General features: G+C 30.7%; 1 protein-coding gene across 4 annotated transcripts in view; it reads right to left on the bottom strand.

The window, feature by feature from the left end:
* The window catches only part of SOX6 (SRY-box 6), a 358,392-nt gene that overhangs the window by 221,482 nt on the left and 115,117 nt on the right, over positions 1-21,793 (bottom strand). For all 4 annotated transcript variants that reach the window (XM_023522157.1, XM_023522158.1, XM_023522160.1 and 1 more), the window contains exon 4: positions 15,609-15,698. In XM_023522157.1, coding sequence (XP_023377925.1) covers positions 15,609-15,698 — 90 coding nt within the window. The remainder of the gene's footprint in view (positions 1-15,608; positions 15,699-21,793) is intronic.

Raw genomic sequence — 21,793 nt, 5'->3', positions numbered from 1 at the left:
CATAAAGCGCTGTCTCTTGAACTCCTACAACCAGAGCACAACAGCTGCATATTTAAACAGTAGAGATGGTCTAATTAATTTGAGTAAAAATGTATTCTTGAGTCCAGATAAAACTAATTTCCTCATAAATAGTTATATAAGTTGGAAATTATCATACACAAATTTTGAAGTAGTAAAAATCTATCTTTTCACAATATGAAGATACATATATACTTTGAAATTTTAAAATAAGTTTAAACCTTCAATTAAAAAGGATGCTTACAGCCAATTTTAGAAATGTCTTATACTTGTAAAGATCTGTAGGTGTTTTCTATGATCACTCTTTTATAAATAACCACACATTTCTAACAAATCTTAAAATCCGACTGCCCTCAATACAAAACTGACATTTTTCTCCAATAATCTCTACTTCTGAGCCTATTTGAAAAGTTGGTCAAAGACAGAAGCCATGTGAACATGTATGGTTTTGATTCCATCTATACTCCTGCCCTAATTCTTGTGGCTTTGGACCAATTCCAGATGCTCTGCCTTACGCTGTGGTTTACATTTCAGATCCCCTTTCCTGATTCATTGCATTCTCCTGATTGACAAACAGATTTAGATATGAAAACAAACAGTTACCTGCCTGTAATTGGTTTCTAACAGCTGCACTGTTGTAGTACTTCTAAACCATGGTGAAGGTACCTCCTAAAGAAACTTTCTTTTAGTTCAGGGATGGGCGTGTGTGTTTGGTTTGCTTTACTTTTGTTTTTTTGTTTAATTTTTACCATTTGGGAGTCTTCACTGTTCATTAAGATATTCAGTAACTTTGGTGTATACATCATTTATATATTTTATAAACTGAAATTTATATTCTTATTTTTTACTCTCCACAAATTAAATTTAAATAAGAACACACTGGATTTTAGCTTTCTAAACTGAAACACTTTTTAACTGAATTTAGAATAGTCTTCAAAAAAAAGAGTCACTTAGTTTTTACTGATTTAATGTGAAGCATAATACTACTTGGTAGATTATAATGTTAGACTAGAAGTAATAATTATTATTATATTTTAGTAGTTTGTCTCATAATGTCAATTGAAGTATGTGAACTATATCAAACTAGTTACAATACAAGCTACTACTTACGTATTACAAACAATTGCAACTCCCTCAACACATCAGAATGAGACTAGGACTTGAATTTTAAAATTCCTGTGGAAATCAAATGTATTTTAAGTATCAGCTCTGATTATTTAATCAGACAACTTGCATTTTGCCCTGGCTAATTTTGAAGGCTGATAATATTTTACTCATAAAAATAATTGTGCACCTGTTGTGATGGAAGCCTAGTTAAACAAATGTTAATAGGAATGTAACTCTTTGCGTTAAGCATAAAAACACAAGTCTCTCATTACTATTATGTGAAGCGACATATTTTTAAAGCCACAGAATAGATCTCGTTTTAAACCTCATCTCTTCCATAGCCCTAGTGAGATATGTAAGAATATTAAAACAAGTATGACAAATAGTTGCATATTAACTTGAAAGGAAACACCAGACGATGTCTACCAAAACGAATACAGAGTTCCTCCTTCCATTTAATCCTACTTTCTTCTGCTTCACTGTATTCCTTGACCAAACCATTTTAATAATAGTGAATCATTTCTGTGAAACGTGTACTTTTCTTACAAGCTTATGATCAAAGGAGAAAATAAAATGTGGGCCTACAAAAGCTGTATCCCTCTTGCACTTTCCTTATTTTCAGACCCTTTTCAGCATTAGAGATCTTTTTCAGTATCCAAATTCTCTGAGCTTTAAAAAATGCTAGGCACTCATAGAAGAAACACAATCAGACCTTTCCTTTGTGGTTTCTACTATTTTGTACAGCCTTTCAAGGAGCTTCCTACTTGTGTCTATTCAATCCATTTTCAGGTGTAATCAACTCGTAAGTACTGAAAAAAGTCTTGAGGAAAAATAATCTGTCTGAAGTTAAACAAGCTAAATTTTGAGCTCTGTTATACACATCTCTCACTGACTTCTGTTAAGACTGGGGTCTTGCAATTCGTCCAGCCTCTTTAAGGTTCTATTTAAAAGGTAACTGTATTCAAAATTATCTAAACTTCTAAACCCTATCTTTTACAATGTCAGGTTCATTCTAATTTTATTTTGGTTAGTGCAATACAAGTTTATAAGCAGAGCTAAAAAAAAAATGTGTTTTTTAAATGACCTAAATTCTCTGTAGTTTTCTTTTTCAATAGTTTAATACAGACATTGGATTGAAGAGGAATCACAAATAAACGAAATAATTACATCAAATTTCCTCAGTGCATTAAATATGCACTCAATAGTAATTACTAACAGTAGCAACACATTTAAAAATGTAGAGAATAATGTACAATTTATGTCTATTTCAAGAGTCTTATTCATAAAAACACCATTTAGATGAAAATACACACATTTTATTAAGTGGTTAGCCTTATAATTTTTTTAAAAAAAATTCAGACAAATGACCTAAATAGTGAGTGTGTGTGAGGTCTAGTACTATGGGCCAGTTCTTAATGTGACATACACTCCCATGAGGATTTGGTCAAGAGCTGACTATAGGGTAATAAAACACCCAGGGCATATCCTGGCACCTGGGGTGCTAGGCACAGAACATTCCTGGGCCTATAAACAGCTTTGGGATTAATTACTACCTTACACACTTTTCTTCCAAGAAATCACTTGTATATAAATATTATCACAAAGGTATATTTTTAAATTATACTTTGTTCAAACAAAAAAGACTAAAGTGAAATAGAGTAAATTAATAAGAATGGTATATAAAATTTTAAAATCTTTTTCATACTATTTTAAATTTACTGTCTTATGTGTAACTTTTAATTATAAAATAATAAATTCATATGTATTAAATTCTCATATATCATAAATGTTACACTAAAAAAAATTCATAGCAACTGTAGGTTCAAAAACATTACATGTGAAAATCCTATTTTAACAGCAAGACCTCTAATTTTTTTCTACCACTATAATAAAATGCCACAACCAAAATTATACAAAAAAATCTCTTAAAGTTTTGGGTAAGAAAATTTTATCTGCACTTAAATAAGGTGATTTAATAATACTACAAGGGCTTGGAAGGCATTCGATAGCTAAACTATTTGTAACGATAAGATAGGAATGAAGCTGACTAGGCTAGTGTTCACCAGGCCTACCTTACCTGAAAAATGTGACTTAATTATCAAAAAAGTGAATATCACTTTTGGTTGAGCATGGGTGATAATGCTGATCTCTTGGACTGCTAGAACTTCTGCTCAATTTTATACATATCTAATCATTTCCTATGAAATAATTTGTGCTACAAGAGGTAATGAATTGTTCAAGGTCCCTACAGGTAGCATATAACCAAATGCACTTGTTCCTATTCCTACTGGCAAACTACTACTTACTGAGGACCTACTTTGTCAATCACTTTACAATCACTGACAGTAATCTTGAAATGCATGTATTGTTTTCAATTTTACAAGTTAGAAAGCTTAAAGTAAAATAGGTTAAATAAATAGCTCAGTTTACACCATGGTTCAAAACCACATCTGACCAACTCTACATTTCTTGTTTATTATGCCACAACTCCCGTTCAAGGAAGAAAGCAACTAATTTCATTAAGCCGATAACTTCATTCAGAGTCTTCACAGAATCTTTGAACTCTTAAGGGGACTAATTTGCTTTGTAGTTATTACTGACAAGTGAATTTATCATCAAGGTAATTATGTGCTATAGTCTATTTTAAGATTCTAGTTCAGTGTTTCTCAAAATGTGGTTCAGGGACCCTTGAAAGTCCCAAAGAACTCTTCAAGTTGTTCCTGAGGGTCAATACTGTTTTCATAATAATACTGAGGCATTACTTGCATGTTACAGCGTTGACATTTACACTGACAATGCAGAAGAATGGTGAGTTAAAACTGCTGGTATCCAAGAATGAATCAAAGGCACTTAACTCTACTTGTAGTCATTGTATTCTTCACCACCACATACTTGTAGAAAATGAATAAAAATTTCATTTGATTAAGAACTTCCTTGATGAAACTATAAAAATAATTAATTTTATTAAATAGTAACTTTAAAGTATACATATTTTTATTGTTCTGTATGATGAAGTGGGAAATACTTCTGCTGATTATTATACCTACATCTGAATTATTTCAAAGAAAATCACTTGTGCTATTGAGTTGTGAGCTAAAATCTTTTCAGTTTTTTGCATAGACACCAATTCTGTTTGAAAGAACAACTAAGGGACAAAATATCATTATTCATACTTCAATACTGGCAAGTGAGCCTGCCATTTCAAGAAAAACAATTGATAGCATTGGTTACAATAACATAAATTGAACTTTTAAGGGAAAATGCAAATTTCAGAAATCTTTTATCTACCGTCATTAACAAGACAGTTTCAAAAAACTTAAAAAGTTTTTCTGACAAGATTGCTGGTGATAGTAATGTGTAATTTTTTGATACTTATAATGAAATGTACCAACATAAGATCTGTATAATTCAGTGAAACAACGTAATCTAAAAGACCAGTACATGATGTTACAAAATCATACATGGAATAAAAGATTCACTCAAAGTTCAACTTGGACCAATGGATTTTAACATAAAAGTATTAAAAGTTAATTGATATGGTTTCAGATCCTACACTGAATCTAACCTTTAAGAAAACACTACTTGTGAAATTTAGTGTAGTATCAAAGAGGAATATTCACAATCATATAAAAAGGCTGTAAGATACATCTCTCTTTTTCAACTACGTATCAATAATAGGCTAGATTTTCTTCATATACTTCAATCCAAACATATAACAACAGACTGAATACAGAAGCAGGTATGAGAGTCTAGTTGTCTTCTATTTTAAACCACACATTAAAGAGAATTGCAAAAAATATAAAACAGTGCCACTATTCTCACTAAATTACTTTTATTTTAGAAGCGATAGTTATTTTTCATAAAAATGGGTTTTATGTTAATATGTAGTGGGTTTAATATTATAGCTTTTAAGTGAATTAATAAATATATTTTCTAAATTTCCAGGTTTAATTTCTAACACAGTAAGCATTATTAGAGATAAATCACATGAACAAAGATTTTTAGAGTCCTCAATACATTTTAAGAGTCTTGAGATCAAAAAGTTTGAGAACAGCAGTTTGTTATTCTATCAATAAATATTTGCTATTTCAAATACTAACCTATGCCAAATTTTGACAACTGTTGTTGCCTACCCATAAAGCATTTATTGATTCCCTACTCCATGTGACCCCAAATGCTACTTATCTCTTTTCTAATCTGCTCAACAAAATTCAGAAGCTAAGTAAATAGTATCCATTTGCTTTTGTATAAATAAGGAAACCAATCTCATTTTTACTGGACTTACTTTCAGTTTTCTTTTTAATTAGTCTTTTTTTTAATTGAAAAAACAATGTATACACGTTTTTTAAAAAAATAACTACAGAGCAAACTACAAAGTACAAAATTTTAAATTAGCCCCTGTCCCATACTCTTCATTTCCCACTGCATAGTCAACCTCTGTTAATAGTTTATTAAATATCCTTCCAGCAGTTTTTGGGGTGTGTGTGTGTGTGTGTGTGTACTCTCTTTAGCTTTACTCTGTTACTCTTAATAGTTCCAGAGATGTTACTCTCATTTAGTCAAGCAATAATTTAGGTAATCTGGAAAAGCTATGCTAAAAGTCTCTAAATCAGTGACCCCACTTCTATCAAGATAATGTAGAGTCAGATTTAAATTTATGTCCTGTGAGGTACTTTTATTTAACATTCAGCTTTGCTTATCTCTTTATAGAAGTAAGATGCTAATAAAAATAGGACTAAATTCACCACCCAAAATGTTGTGAAATCAGCATGCCAAGTTATAGGAGAAATTTCTTTCAGTTTGCCCAAACATATTTTAATCCCAGATTCCTATTCTTCTGCTGTCATCCCTTATTTCACTGAGTCACATTCCAATCTACAGGTGTGTATTAATGTATGGATGATGGCTGAATGGATAGATGCCTAGATGGATGGATGTTAAAGACTATCTTAAAGTCTGGGTTTATACACTAATACTGAAATAAAAATCATTTGTATTCAAAGAATATGAGCTACTTTAACAGAGAAAGGTTCCACCATCAGCCTAAATCTAACACACATCATTAAAGCTCCAGTATGTTTTCACTAATTCCACACAGGAGGATTACAGATGTCCTGCTAGCTACCATTTCCTGGTAAGCAATCTGAATGGCTTCCAGGAAATTGCTAATGACCTTCATTTTACTTAAAATCTAGGCTGCAATTAGTAATAGTTTTTCTTCTCCATGCTGGTTATAATGTTTATTTTCATCACAGTAATCACCAAGAAAAAAGTGAAATGTCTTGTTTTTGAATTATATCAAAATTTATTCTCTTTTATTTCAATATGTCACCAAATAGACTAATAAATATTTAATGTAATCATAATTGTGTAAGAATACTTTGGATCTTTTTTACTTCATCCTTTCCCACTGTAGGTTGTAGCTATTGCTAAAATTAGCCTTTTAAAAATGGAATCAATAGAAATATTTTATAATCAGTGACTATTTTTACATTTAAGAAGATTTTATAATTGAAATTTTTGAAACCAGATATAATTTTAAAGTAAAATTTTATGTTTTTAATTATAATAATTAACTATTAAAAAAGAAGTTGCAGATTCTTAGTCAATGATTTTAAAATATGATTCTGTGGTCAACATAATAATAACAAAGAACCATTTTAGCCAGTGTTATATTTATAACTAGAACCTGTTATTAAATTTCAGTATTTTCTTTTATGTAAACATTGATTTCACTAATTAGATCCAACTGATCTTTTCCCCAACATATCGATTTCTTTTAATCCCAACAGTTAACAATGATTCTAATGTATCATAATACTTTAGACCTTAATCATATAGTAGTAAGTTTTGCTGGTAGCTTTTGTTTGAATTTTAATTAAGAAGACCTTGTGTCTCCAACCCACGTGGGGTTGGTTTTAATTGCTTGTATGTATATCATACAGACTTCAAAAGAAGTAAAAGATGTTTATAAAGGAGAGTACAAAGAGAAGCTTTGAAATGTCTATATTCATGCAAAGTGATATAATTAAAGAAACTATGGGTGATGCTATGTTATAATGCATATATATTTGTAAAACTAGTTGCAGTGTGCATTTATTGTTAAGCAAAAGGAATTCATGGGTTTTGCAATACTTATTCACTATTGATTATAAGATGACCAAAAGACTGTATGAAATGAGCTAAACATGCTATTCGGGGGGAGTATTGTTCCCACCTTAGTAATTTACTATGTGATTTAGAGCAGTAATTTTTCTTTTCTGGATAGTGGAGTCCTTATATAGAAAATAAGAAGTTGGTTTACATAATATGTAAAGCCCCTTCAGCTCTAATTTTTTGAGATTCTATGATTCTAGATATTACTCTGAAGTTCTACGATTACACAGATTTATACAGAAAATAGTGATATTACATTATTTCACACAAACAGGAAAGTAAAATAATATATGTACTCTCAAACTCTTTCACAAGCTGGTCTCTAGAGCAATACAGCCCTTGTCTTAGAAATAACAATTTAAGAGATCTGTTGTCAAATTAGAATTGATCAAAAATGACTAGAATAATAGAGTCCTGAAGATATAGTAAGAATAGTAATTAAAGACCTAGGAAAGTTTGGCCTAATAGATGTTAGCTGGTTGAAGTTTTGTTGACTAGAAGAGGATAAGATTTGTTTTGTGCTATTTTAAAAAGTTAAGGTAATGGGGAATTTTCAATATACAAAAGAACTTAGGAACAATTAATGACTATCTGACATTGATATAGTTGGACTGCATTAAGAGAGAGTGCCTTAAATATTGTAGGTATTCAATAAATACTTGAATGAATAAATGAATGGATGTATTAATAAAATAACATCAGTGGGAATTTGGCTGTGGAAAATTTGGCTATTTTAGAGGGTATTTGTTTATTTATTTCCTGTTAATAAGTAATACAGTAAGTAATTTTTAAAGGTGTTTTATTGTTTACAAAGGAAAGAGTAATAAACTATGTTATTTAATTTGATCCTTATAACAACCCAATAGAAAAATATTATTATTTTATTAATTTTACATATGAGTAAAAGGAGACAGAGAAATTAGTTTGGGTCAATTACAAAGTTGTAGAGTTAGGGTTTGAATCCTGGCCTCTAAAGCCTGTTTAATACAGCACAGAGCAGTTTTCAAATTCTTCAGTCTTAGAATTCAGAAGTAGGGACAAGGGGACAGCAGGCTCTGAGCTGTTCATCACTCCCACAACACACAAACAAACAAAAATAGTTCTTCTTTTACCTTTTGCTATGTAAGTGAGGCAGTATAGCAAAGCAGGAGTGGACATAGGTAATGCAATTTCTCTCTATAGTAGTATTTATCTTGATCTATCTGTGAATGAGAAATGGGGGTGGAATAACGTGGTAGAAGGATACGAGGTAAAACAAAAGTACAAGTAGGGTCCATAATCCATTTGTCTGTTTGAGTCGTACCAAAAGAGTGAGAATACCAGGATAGTTATGATTATGAAATATTTCTAAATGCAATGGTGATATATAAATGATGTCTAGAGCATTAAGATTTATCCTCTGTCTCCATGGGTGGGTCTAGCCTTCCATAGTTTATAGAAGAAAATTTTAGTCAGCCTCCCGTTTTTGCACATATGCCCCTCAATGCTGTGTCTGGCATCTCCTTGGTGTGAAGGCGCCTCCCTGGGCAGTGTGCCAGAGAAACAGTAATGTTGGTTGTTTGTGTTAGCACAAACTGTTTGTGCTCATGTTTGTCAAACACACAGATGATAAGAAAGACAAAAAAAATAATTATGTGACATGAACCAAATAACTAAAATAGTGCTTTCCTTCTTTGGTCATTTATGATTAATCATTTCAATATTTACATTTAGTGATTAAGGTAGATGTGCTGTAGGTATATTCTTCTGAAGCTTAGAAAAACGACAGTTTCTGATAGGGAAAAAGTGATTAAACAAATGCTTTTAAATAGAAAAATCATACAAATGGTTCACAATATTTTTCAAAGTCACTGTTGAAACACAATTATTTATTATATTTATTCAACTATTATGCCTGAGAGGTTTGTTCTAGAGCATAAATGTTTCTGCCATATTTTACTATCAAAGACTTTAAGTATTACTATCCCTGTCATTTCATTAGTCTTGTTACTAAGAGAAGTAAAATTAGGAACTGTGTTGCATTAAATAGTACAAACATATTACAGTTGTGCTTGGCACAAATACTGAATTAAAAATGTGAATTTATTATGATATTGCTACTGTGTGCCACCAAGAGCCTGGTTTTGTTTTTAGTTCTGATTGCAAACATAAATCTTTGGAGAAGAACACGGGAACAGAAAAGTCATGTTTTTTTTCAGTGCATGATAGATCTTTGAAGATCAAATAGTGTAGGTTATTCTCGAGGTAATTTAAGCAGTGCTGTTATCACCAAAGGGTCAGAACGGATCTAACAGCATTCCCATAGAATTAGTGTTCTGCATCACAAGTTACTATCTTAATGCCAATTCTCTCTCCTACTTTATTCACTTTTATAGTAGGAGCCTTAAACTGTTTCTAAGTATTCTGATTGCTTAATCCATATATTGCCCTTTCTACAGAACATTCATTTTTTTTTTTTAGGAATAGTAAATCATAGTTACTAGTGTTTTCTCTTGTAGGCAATCACAGGACTAGAGTGGTTTTCCAAGAGCTACGACTGTACACTTTACATATTCATTTATAAATAACTTTTTCTTGAATTTCCATTTTAAAATTTACAGCAATTTGTTCATCTGAGAGAACATAAAAAAGCTGGAAATATTTAAAGGCAAATCATCTGCTACTTTTCAACTCCAATAAAATCAGCAAAGTTCACATACCTAGTGGTTCCTTCTGTCTCATTAGGAAAATGTTTGATACAGTAATCCATCAATGTTTAGATTTCATGTATTTTGAAAATTTTAATGCTGCTACTGGAAAGGAGACTACCTATGAAAACATGGTGGGGTTAGGGACAGGATTTTTCTCTTAAAGAATACTAGAAAAGACTCAGATACAGACCTACTGAAAATCTATGATTCAGTGTTTCTCAAACTTTAGCAATATTCCAACTCCTACTAAGGAATTTCAGAAATATTGCTTTATTTCATTTAAATAATAAGACTTTTACCTGAAAACGTTGTTTTTTATAAGTAAAATCTTAAAAGGAGATGATTAATGTATTATTTTTAAATGTGGTAATAGTAAACTCTACGTTAAAGATTCATTTTTCAATACTGCTCTTATCCATTCTACTGCCTACACTTTAATGCTCCTTCCAGCACCTAACCCATAACATAGAATTTTCTAATGGCGGTGATAGAGGTTATGTTTCCTCCCTTCCCTAGCTTCATTACACTCTTGAATCCAAAAGAAGATGTAAAGTTAAGAATGACATATAAACATAAGATCAGTTAGAATATAATATAAATACTGACTATTTAGAAAATAATGACTGAAGATTTCAAAAGCTCAAATTTATGGGATGCATAAAGCTATTCCTTCAAATATATTTATGGCCCAAAATGCCTTTATTATTAAATTTAAAATGTTTAAAGAATCTAATTTAGGAAATTAGAGGGTATCAGAAAACAAACAAAAGAAAAAGTACAAGGAAAATAAGGGAGAAATAACAAAAATAAAAGTAAGACTAAGTAGTTGGCATACTGAAAAGCAGCAGAATTGACAAATAAATCTAAAAAGTAGATCCTTACCAGAGAGCAGAGGAGGAGGATAAATAGAAAAATCACTGGCAAGTAAAATTGAAGGACAAAAGGGAGAGAGCACAAATATGCACAATTTAAAATGGTATATATAACAGTAAATTAATAGAAAACTTAAAATAAGTGATACTACATTTTAAATCAATATTAATGTATTGATTTAATGAAATATATAATTTTCTAGGAAATTTTTTTCCTGGAAAAACTGACTTAAAGAGAAGTAAAAACTGTAAAAAAAAAATTTATTTCCAAAGAAAACTCTAGGCCTAAATGTTTTATGGTATATTCCTTCAGAATTTCAAGGAATAATTAATTGCCATGTTATCTGAGCAACATTTTACATAGCCTAGAAAAAAAAAAATCTTTCCAATTCAAATATGAATGCTGGTACTGGAAATTAACAAAGATAGTACAAATAAATAAAAACACAAACTAATCTCATTTATGATTACAGATGCAAAAATAACAACTGTAATATGAGCAAATAAAATTATGCAGTACATTAAAACAAGACTACACCATGACTAATCAGGGTTTATGTCATCAATAAATTTGAAAAACAAAACCACTAAGATATGCCATAAAATAAAATGCAATTTCTCATAGAAACTCTTAATAAAGTATGGCTAGAAATTTTTTAATAATAAAGAATATCTTAAATCAATAGTCAACATAATACTTAATGCTGAAATATTAAAAACAATTCCATAAATTAAAAACTACACAAAATATTTTCTATCACCTATATAACTTAATATTATTTTTGACAATCTAGGCAGTATAATAAGAAAAGGGGTGGAAAAAAAAGGACATATAAGAGAAAACATATCAGCTGAAATATGATTAAACCTAATAAGTTTTTATAAAGATAGAAGTTATAAAATGAACCAGCAAAATTCACTAGCTTCCCTAAACACAGTAACAAAAAAAAATAGAATGAAGAATATCTCATTCACAAGTGCAAATAAAAATATTAGATATCATAAAGAAACCCTCAAAGGAAATGCCCAGAACTTGTATTTGAAAAACAAAACATTGCACCTAGGAATACCAAGAGCTATAGGCATAAAAAAACAAAAAACAAAACAAAACAACAACAACAACAAAAACATTGTTGGGGGACATAAAAGAAATCGATAAATGATTCTGAATGGAAAGATACATTACTATAAAGATGTCACTTTACCCCATAGTTGTATATAAAGGTAATATAACCTTTTAAAATATCACTTTGTAATTTCAATTAACAGTTTAATTACAAATCTAAAATAAATTTTAGAGAAATATGCAAACACCTTAAAGAAAAATTATGAATGTGGTCTTGCAATACCTATTTATCAAAGATACTGTAAAGCTACAGGATTAATATATCATAGAACAAATAAAAGTTTAGATAGATCAATGGGATTAGAACCAAAAACTGAGAAATGGTTCCAAATATGCAGTCAGTATGTAATAAAAGATGTTATTTCAAGTCAGAAGTGATGATTGATTATTTAATAAATGATACAGAAACATATGATTAACTGAGAAAAAAATTAGTTATACCTCTGGATGAAATTATACATCAAAATACATTCAAGAGGAATTAGAGTTAAATATATAAAAATACTGTCAAAAACTGAAAGAAAATATACAGAATATTATCTGTCCTTGGGGAGCCTTTCTAAACAAACCTCCAACAACAACAAAAAGGAGGCATTAAAAAAGAAGAAAAAGATTTGACAACAAAACCATAAAGTAAAGAAAATGACAATATATAACATATATGACAAATAAAGGTTAATACCATTAAAATATACATTAAGAGTATAACGAAACCAGAACCGGACAAATAAATTCGGAAAGGAAGAGACATTTAATAGAAATAAATTTATGTAAAAATCTTCATTCTCAATAATATCAAAGAAATTCAAAATAAATCAGCAATAATATGAGATTTTCCCTTATCAAACTGGCAAGAAACTTTTAAGTTAATAATACTTGTTAGTGAGGGTGAGAAAACTTGCAGATACTGCTGGTGAGAGCACAGTACACTATATCCCTTCTGAAGGGCAATATGGCAACATGAATCAAAGCCTTTTAAAAAAGAACACACTCTTTGACCCAAGAATTTCACTTTTTAGGAATGTATTCTAAGAAAATAGCCACTAATTAATACTGAAAAAGTATTATGTTATCCATGCTCAAGCTTTTCTTTATAATGACAAACATAAAAACAACTGAAATGTTGAAAGAAGACTCAATTATTAAATTACTAAAACCCTACTTTATGCAATATTTTCTACAAATAAAAATAATATTTTAGAAAATGACCTAATCACAGGAAAAGTCATAATATATCTTAAGTGGGAAAAATAGATCACAAAAGAATAATAAAAAGATGAGTCTAATTTTAAGAAAAAAATTTAACATGTATATGTATAAATTAAAATGGAAACGATATATAATATAGAATTATAAGACAATTTTAATTTCTTTTGTGTGTGTGATTCTATATTTTTTATAATAAATATGTATGAATTTTATAATGAGGGGAAAATAATATGAGCTATTAAAAATATACAATGCTTGAGATATAATATTGAATACTGATAACCCATGATAGTATATATTTCCTGGAGATAGTATTTAGATCACTTTAAAATTTCAGAATAAATAATTATAACTAATTGAGGTGGATTGTAATTGGCCTGATACACTCAGTTTTAGCAGTGGTTGAATCAAACTATGAATACTATTTTAATTTTTTTAATTTTTATTATTGTTACATTTTCTGTAATAATGTTTATGGTGACAAAATATTAGGATGTCTAAAGAGACAATCATGTAGACTAAATCAAAATGAAAAATTTAATAAGAATCTTATTCTATGCCCATAAAACTGAGAGTAGCACACAAATGACAGTTCACATATCACATACGGAATTCAGAAAAAAAAGTTAAAAGCATTGGAAAATCCTAATTTTGTATGTGTTTTGCTTTCTAGATTTGTATACTTTGACTATCTGAGGCTAGTACAGTTTTTATATTTTAAATTCATAATTAGAATTAAAAACAAAGTAAGATGGAAAGTGGGGGTGGGGAGGGGGAGAGAAGATAACACGATGCTTAAAAACTTGATGTTGAATCATAACATAATAAAATGTTAGCTTCCACATTACTAAGAGAAAGCAAGACCCCCATCATTCATGCTAGCAAAAGCTTTCCTTAGCATAAGCCATTTCTGTTCTCACTGTTATAAAAACCAATGACTTTGGAAAGGGAAGAAAACACAGAATGACGTGCAAAGTAGCATACACCATGTTACTGCAGCTGGATAAAGAATATGTCACTAATGACTTTCTTTCTACCCATCAGTTATAAGTTGAGTTTCTTTTTTTCTTCCAAAATATAGCAAATGGCCTTCATGAGTACAAAACAGAAGCAGTGAAATTCAAATAATATCCACTTTCTATTTGATTTTGATACTGTATTATTTAATGGAATAAATTATTAATTATTCCTTGAGAAAGAGATGACTTCCTTTATTCTTCATTTGAGTTAAACATACCTGAACACTAGGCAATTTTTAATAATAAATTCAAAACAACATTTTCATCAGATAGTTATTGCCAAATGTTCTTCTTAAATAAAATATTATACATGGCAAATATGAAAATTCACCTGAAGTTATTTGATAAATATAGGAAACTAATGTAATTAAGTTTCCAAATTGTCAGTACAAGTCTGAGTGATGACTGTCTATAAGGGACAACTGATAGAATTAATTAATGACCATGCATTCTATTCATGATACCAAAAACTAGTAATATAGCACTTCATCTCCACAAAGGAATCAACAAAAGAGAGTTTGGCAAGAAGTACAACTTCTTGACTAATAGGGTAACTTAATTCTGTAATGTACTGGGATTGTCCACTTCTTAACATGTTTCAGAATAACATCAAGCATTCATCTTCAAAAATAAAGATGCTCATCTTCATCAGGGTAATAGGTCATGAAATTTTTAATTCTGTGAAATCTGTTTAAGATTAATCAACCTATGATCCTATGAGCATGTTAATAAAAATTAAAACTTGCCCTCATGAGATCTTTCTTAAGTGCCAGGCGCTATTCTAAAAGCCGTACATGTATTATTTGTCTTAATGAGCCCATGAGGTGGGTACTGTTATTATCTCCATTTTAGATACGAGGAATTCAAAACATAGAAAAGATCAGTGATTTGCCCAAAGTCACTCATCTAGTAACTGACAGAGCCAGGATTTGAAAAGGTAAACAAGCCTCACAATCTACCTATAAACCATAATGTACAGCATATTCCATAAACTCTTTTTTTATAGGTGCTATGGTTGACCCTTTTTGATCAGAAGAAATTCAAATTAATGATTTGGATTCATAAATTAAAATATTATTATGATTTCAAGAGGAAAAACTAAAATTGTCTTTAACTTGATTTGTTCTTCATCTTTGATATAACATTCTATTTCATTTGCATTATGTTAAATAAATGATGAAGCAGTTTATCCTATAAGTTATATGTTTATAGACTATAATAAAAAGAGGGCGAATTTTTCATTCTATAAATATTAGAAAAAATGAAAATTCAAGGACATACTAATACCCTCTCGTAAATAAATAAATATTAGAGATAAGAATTTAATATTAGGTTACAGAAGATCAGCAAATGTGTTGTTACACAAATTAACATCTCTACATTGGTATGTTTGATATTTTGTATACTGTACCTTTAATTTCTCCAAGAAGTTCACTGGTATTTAGTCTTTCCATTTTTTCCTTCCAATCTTTTGAAAGTAGTTTTTCCATGCAAGAGGAATCTATTGAATTGAAAAAGTAAGTATTAAAATAGTATATGTACGTTTTACAAGTACTAAAATATTACAAATCCAAAAGGCCAGTTTATAAAGAAATTTTCTCATTTAAAAATGATCAGAGCAATTTTTTTGTTGTTGTAACCCGAGAACATAGGCAAATATATTACTGTATTATAAAAGACCATGACTAAATTTATTTTTACCAGAAGATTATTTAAACTATTCTCAGGAAAAGAAGATAGTGCTCAATAATCTTATCTTGGTATTATAATATAATTCTATTAACACTCAGTCAACAGTTATTATTTCTTAGACTGATAGGACAGAAAAAGGGCTCTTTCTTATGGGTTTAAGTTTAGATAATATTTATTTTAATCCAGGTGCTCATTTTTTAAAACCAAGCAAAATCTGTATGCTATTCAAGGAAGAATGACAATTCTTCAAGGGAGAAGATACCAATCAACCTGTAACCATTTGTCCTTTAAAAAGAAATAAACATATGGCATCTTTTGTAAAACACCCATTTAGAGCAAAGAAAATAAAGTCAAGATAATGAAAACTGCTAATACTTTTCTCTTATATAGAGATGCATATTCTTTTTAAGAAAATACTTATTTAAACACTATTTGCCCCTATTGCATTTCTAAATAGCATACTAGAATACAGAGTGATTGTTTTTGTTTCTATAAAGATTCATAAAGGTTTCAGAAATTTAAACTTCAGAATATTCTAATAACTAGCAAAGTTTTCTCAATGAGTTATTTTTTTCTCTCTATTCAGACTTGCAACTGAAGCTACTGCTTACAACTATTTACATGTATCTTTTAAGCCTCAAATCTTAACAAATAGGCCACATTTCCAAAAAGGGAATGCAACTTTAAATACTAAATCCTTAGTGCAAAGCATACTCCCATTAAACTTTAACATTCCAAGTGTCAAAATTCTGATAACTTCTTCTTAGAATTATATTTAAAATCGTTACTCCAAATCCAAATGCCTTTCCTCTCCCATATCAGTACCTATCTCTTTGGCATTTTCCCTTTCTTTTTTTCTTCAACTTCTAAGTCCTCCTTGGGTTTTTCAGAATGACAGAAAGGTCAAGATGGATCTAAAGGGTTTCAGAAACCAGATAAGGTTTAGAAAAAGACAGTGAGCCCTGGGTAAGAGATGAGAAGACCACTGCATGGTTAGAAAGTATTGGTGAAAACAATTAACATTTGTCCATGACATGATCAATCAATCAAGGAACGGATGGAATCCAGATCAGCGTGTTGTGAAAAGGCTGATGAAGAACAACCATACTGGCTTGCTATCACAGAAGCCAAAGTTCTTTGTAAATAGAAGTCAGCTTGATTCTATTACATGAAAGCTCCCTACCCCCTCTCTTACTTCTTCCCTTCTTTACTGCCTTCTTTCTTTCCTTCCATTCTTTTCTATTAAAATTTTCTTACGCTTCAACGAGTGGTCTACCACTGTGACTAAAAACTGGATTCTGAGTAACCTTCCAACAGGGCCTATATGCATATGCACACATTCAGTTTGTGTTTAATTTTCAGAATGATCTCTCGCTACTTTTACTTTAATTTCAGAAACAAGGTGTATACTTTGTTCTATACATATTTTGTCTTTAGGCTAAAGCCATTAAAAAAGATAAGACTGAGTTTGAGAGTTATGAAGCCAATCTTCAAAGCCATGCCATGCCGATCAGAGATTACTTTTTCTTAAATCGAGTTTAAATTTCTGAGAGAGATTGATATAACATCAGATCATGGATAAGAATAATCAACAAACATTTTCAACTTCCTATCCTATCTAGTTTTGTTACTTTTTCTTTTACCCTTTCATACATATTATGAAATTGTACTAAACTGCTAATTGCTGATATATATATGCTAAAGCATAACTCGTTTGGTTAAAATTTGAGTTGAGATTATATATTATAATGCTCAAAGACAAAAACTCAATTTATTAGTTATGAGCACAAACCCACAGAAAGTTCATAAACTAGGATTAGATATACACTAATTGTAAAACAGGCTAAAATATGTCTCTCATTTCTATAAATAGAACTGAAATCTTTCTGAGATCCAGGAAAAGAATGCTGAAACTTCATGGGAGAAAAATAGAACTATATGGACAACAGGAACAAACACTTCAAACATAAATCAAACCATGTGGACACGGCTTTACAAAAAAGCTACTCATTTATAAAATGGTTAATAACTTCAAAGCATTTCACATTCCTATTAGAAAATTAATCCTCACTGTAATGCTGAGTTAATCTAGCTATATGAGTTCCCATTTCAGTAGAAGAAACAGGGGAAAAAATAAAGCATCCTTTGCATGTTGCTATTTATGGCCCCACAAAAATATTTAATAATAATCACAGTTTAATAATATCACAAATTGCCTTTACCTACAGGACAATACAACTCACTACACACAACCTTATCAACATTTAATCTCAATGCTCGGAGATTCCAGGAAGATTCCAAACACTGAGGAAGTCCCTTAGAAAACACTCAGCTTTCTCACCTAATTATCTGACTTGAGAAACTTCTAACGTCATACCTCGATTACTACTAAGCTCACTTCATACTGTAATGTAAAGCAAGTAAGGTAAGGGGACAAAGACCAGAAGATACAGATTGTAAACAAATACCGCACAGGCAGAGGAAACTACTGCCACCACCGAGAGGTTTCTGACTTCAAAGAAAATATGTAATAAAGTTATAAATAAAATTTTATATTTTCAGATTTCTCACTCAAAACAATATCCAGGTAAGGGTGCAAATTATAAGTATTCTTTGTGCCACATCCTTCAACATTAATAAGACACTAGCTCTACAGAGGCAATTGATCAGATTAGACTTTGCCTCATTCTAATTATCCACAAATGCAAAAAGAAAAGAGATCAAAATAAGTCAAGTCCAGTGTGCACGGACAGAGTAGGACTGTACTCAGTGGTTTTATCTCAGCAGTCAGGCAAGATTCCGAATGTAAAAAAGGACTGAACATCACTCAAATATTCTTGGATTATTTTACACAGATAATTTTGTTTTATATAACTGACTTGAAAACAACTAATATAGTTATGGTGCATGGTGCCACAGTCCTCAAAACAATGAAACAATATATAGTAATCTATTATCTAAGTTTGACTATTCATATATTTGTTATTTTGACTGAGTTGTCTTCAACTGAAAAACAGAAGAGCTACATATCTTTTGGAAACTAAGATAAAGAACCACAACATTATAGTATAAAAAATGTCACGGTAATAAGTACACATTAAAAATAAGTGCAAACTACATACTTCCTTATAAAAGTGGAAAATGCCAAAATTAATTCCCCTTACTTTGAAAGAATTAGCCTGCATAACCAATACATAGTCAATGACATACAGAACTTTCTTTTATTAATCTTGTCCCATTTTTGTAAATAATGTGATTAAAAAAGGACTACCAAAAATCAAGAGCTGGATTTCAGTTCTCACTTATACTTTAATCAAGGATGTAAAAGGTTTTGATATGTTATAAATTAATTCTCAGTTGCATAGCTTTTCTTTTTCCTTTGCAAATTTAAGTTTTTCAAAAAAATTTTTCTAGGAAAAAAGGAATGAAAATTCAGAACTAATTGTTAATAAATAGCCTGCACAATGGATCGCAAAGCAATGTTCCTGTTTCTTAAGTACCTAGGTTTCAGGCCAGAGTGGTTTATCACTGTTATAATTATTTTATAGTACAAGAGAAATTCAGGGTGAGAGTATGTGAGACATTTATTTCCTAATCTATGCAATAATATTTTAGGAACAATTTTAAATTTTTTCTAGTTAAACAAAGTTGCAGTAGTATTAACATTTATTCTGCATGAAATAAAGATTTCAAATGGGTCAAAGAGAGTAAATAAAGAAATCATCACTAAAACTAAAGCATAGAGGAATAGTAAAAGATAAATGGAAAAAATCATTGTACTTTAAAATAATTTATCTGTGAATAAACGATTATTATTCCTTTTACCTCAAAGTGATATTTAAAGTTAGAAATGCTCAAACATTAGAAACGATATAGAAAATATCTTTAAAATATTTTAGTGAGGAAAAACAATGGCTGCTGCCCCTGTATGCAGAATTCCTACTGCGTTATTAACTCTTTTAAGGAAATATTAAAACAATTTTATTTTTACCATAGTAATCATAAGTTTCAAATGTAATAAATTTTCTTTGTATCCAAGAACAATGATAACTTATCAAAGCACACTTGACCTTGGTTTACAAGTAATTCTGACAATATATATTTATATCCCTTCTGACCATCCATCCCACATTTTTCGTTAGGAAACAGAGACGCACATGACGGTTACTGTACATTTTTCCACAGTGATAAGTATTTCAGAATACAGTGGGATAAAATTGGAGCATGGAGAGCTTGAAGAGCACTCTTAAATTTTAATTAAAACCCTCCACGCTCACTAAAAATAATTAGACACTAAAATGTGCCAGTTTTATTTTGAAGTCACTAGAATGTACAAAACATACTCCCTGACGACTGCTTGTGCTTTTCCTTCTATCTCCCTCTCTCCAATGAAACAACTGATTTTCCAAATACAAACAAGGGGGTATAAATAGAGGCTGTTTTCAGGCCTGCTCTTCATGCTGAGAAGCTGAAAGAAAAGACAGCAGAGTGGGTTTTTCAGACTGCACCAAATGAAACGAAAATAACTTGCCTAACCAAGAGTTCGAATCACCGACAAACTAGATAAAATTCAGCGTGCAAGAACACCACAAGTTGTATCACTGATCTTTTTTGATCCAAACGTCAAACCTTTAACCTCTTAAATGTTTTTACTATCTTAAAATATCTCATACAATGCTATATTCCATCCTATTTTTAGCCAAGCAGCAAGAGAAAGCATGCCTTTCCCATACAGCAGGGCAATGATATAAACATCAACACAGATGCTCTGCCAGGAAGAGCTGGACTTCTCAAGCACTTGATCATTAAGGAATGCACCAACTGTTTTGGATAATCTCGTGCCAGCTCCCCTTTTGCTCCACACTCCCCTCTGGGAGTGGCCAATCTTGTCCTGGTCTTAATTTTTCATTTTACTCCTCCATAGCCCCCCAGCCATCCCCAAAAAGATGAGAAATGGCATTTATGCCTAGCAATGAAAAAGCAGGCTCACTTCCCCAAACAGACCAAAACTTTAAAACAATTAACCCTCCCCTCTTCTTTCAGATAAATTACTGAGTATAAAATGCAATCTGTTTCCTTTGTTTATTCAATATGAACAATTTGTAAATGACTCAAGGATAAAATTCAGAAAATGTTGTGCTAAATTAGAACCATTATAAACATGCTAATGACTCAATGCTTAAGTAAAACATGCATGATCGGTGTGAAGAAATAGATTTAGTTCCTGTGAAATTCTGTTGTGCTGCCTTAAAACAATTTGGTCATTAAATCAGATATATTCCTTCCAGGAAAAATGTAATAATACAACCACTTTACTAGATAATATACAGAGAGAGAGAGAGAGAGAGAGAGAGAGAGAGAGAGAGAAAGAGAGAGAGAGAGAGAGAGTGAGTGTGTGTGTCTATGAATAGGAGCCATTGGAAATGTCATTAGAACTGTTAGATGCAAGATTTTGATGTGTTCAGAAATACACATATATCATCACATTAGCTGCAATATTCTCTTTGCACTGGTTTTATGTATCAAAATATTTGATAATTTTTAATAGAGACCTCTTTAAACTGGCACTTAACATACATTCATGGAATTCATCTTGATATACATGTATCAGTAAAAAGTATCTCTTCTGTCTACTTTCCAAGGCTGATTAGCACCTAGAACAATATCAGAGAAATCATTCAAAACCAAATTCCTCTCCCATTTCCATCAAAGTACAACTGCTAATTGGTAGCAGTTGCCAGTGACAATGCCCCAAAGAGGGAAACATCCCACAGGTGACTCAGAGGCTTCCAGCCTACCGCCATAGCTTAAAGAAACTTCAATGAGCGTTAAGACAAACACCCCCATTTCAGAAATGAAGACACAGTCAAAAAAAGTCACTTGCCTTGCTCAAGGTCAAACGAG

The sequence above is a fragment of the Pteropus vampyrus genome, unplaced genomic scaffold (assembly GCF_000151845.1).
Source record: "Pteropus vampyrus isolate Shadow unplaced genomic scaffold, Pvam_2.0 Scaffold334, whole genome shotgun sequence".
Classification (NCBI taxonomy): domain Eukaryota; kingdom Metazoa; phylum Chordata; class Mammalia; order Chiroptera; family Pteropodidae; genus Pteropus; species Pteropus vampyrus.
This window is presented reverse-complemented; position numbering and strand designations above follow the sequence as displayed.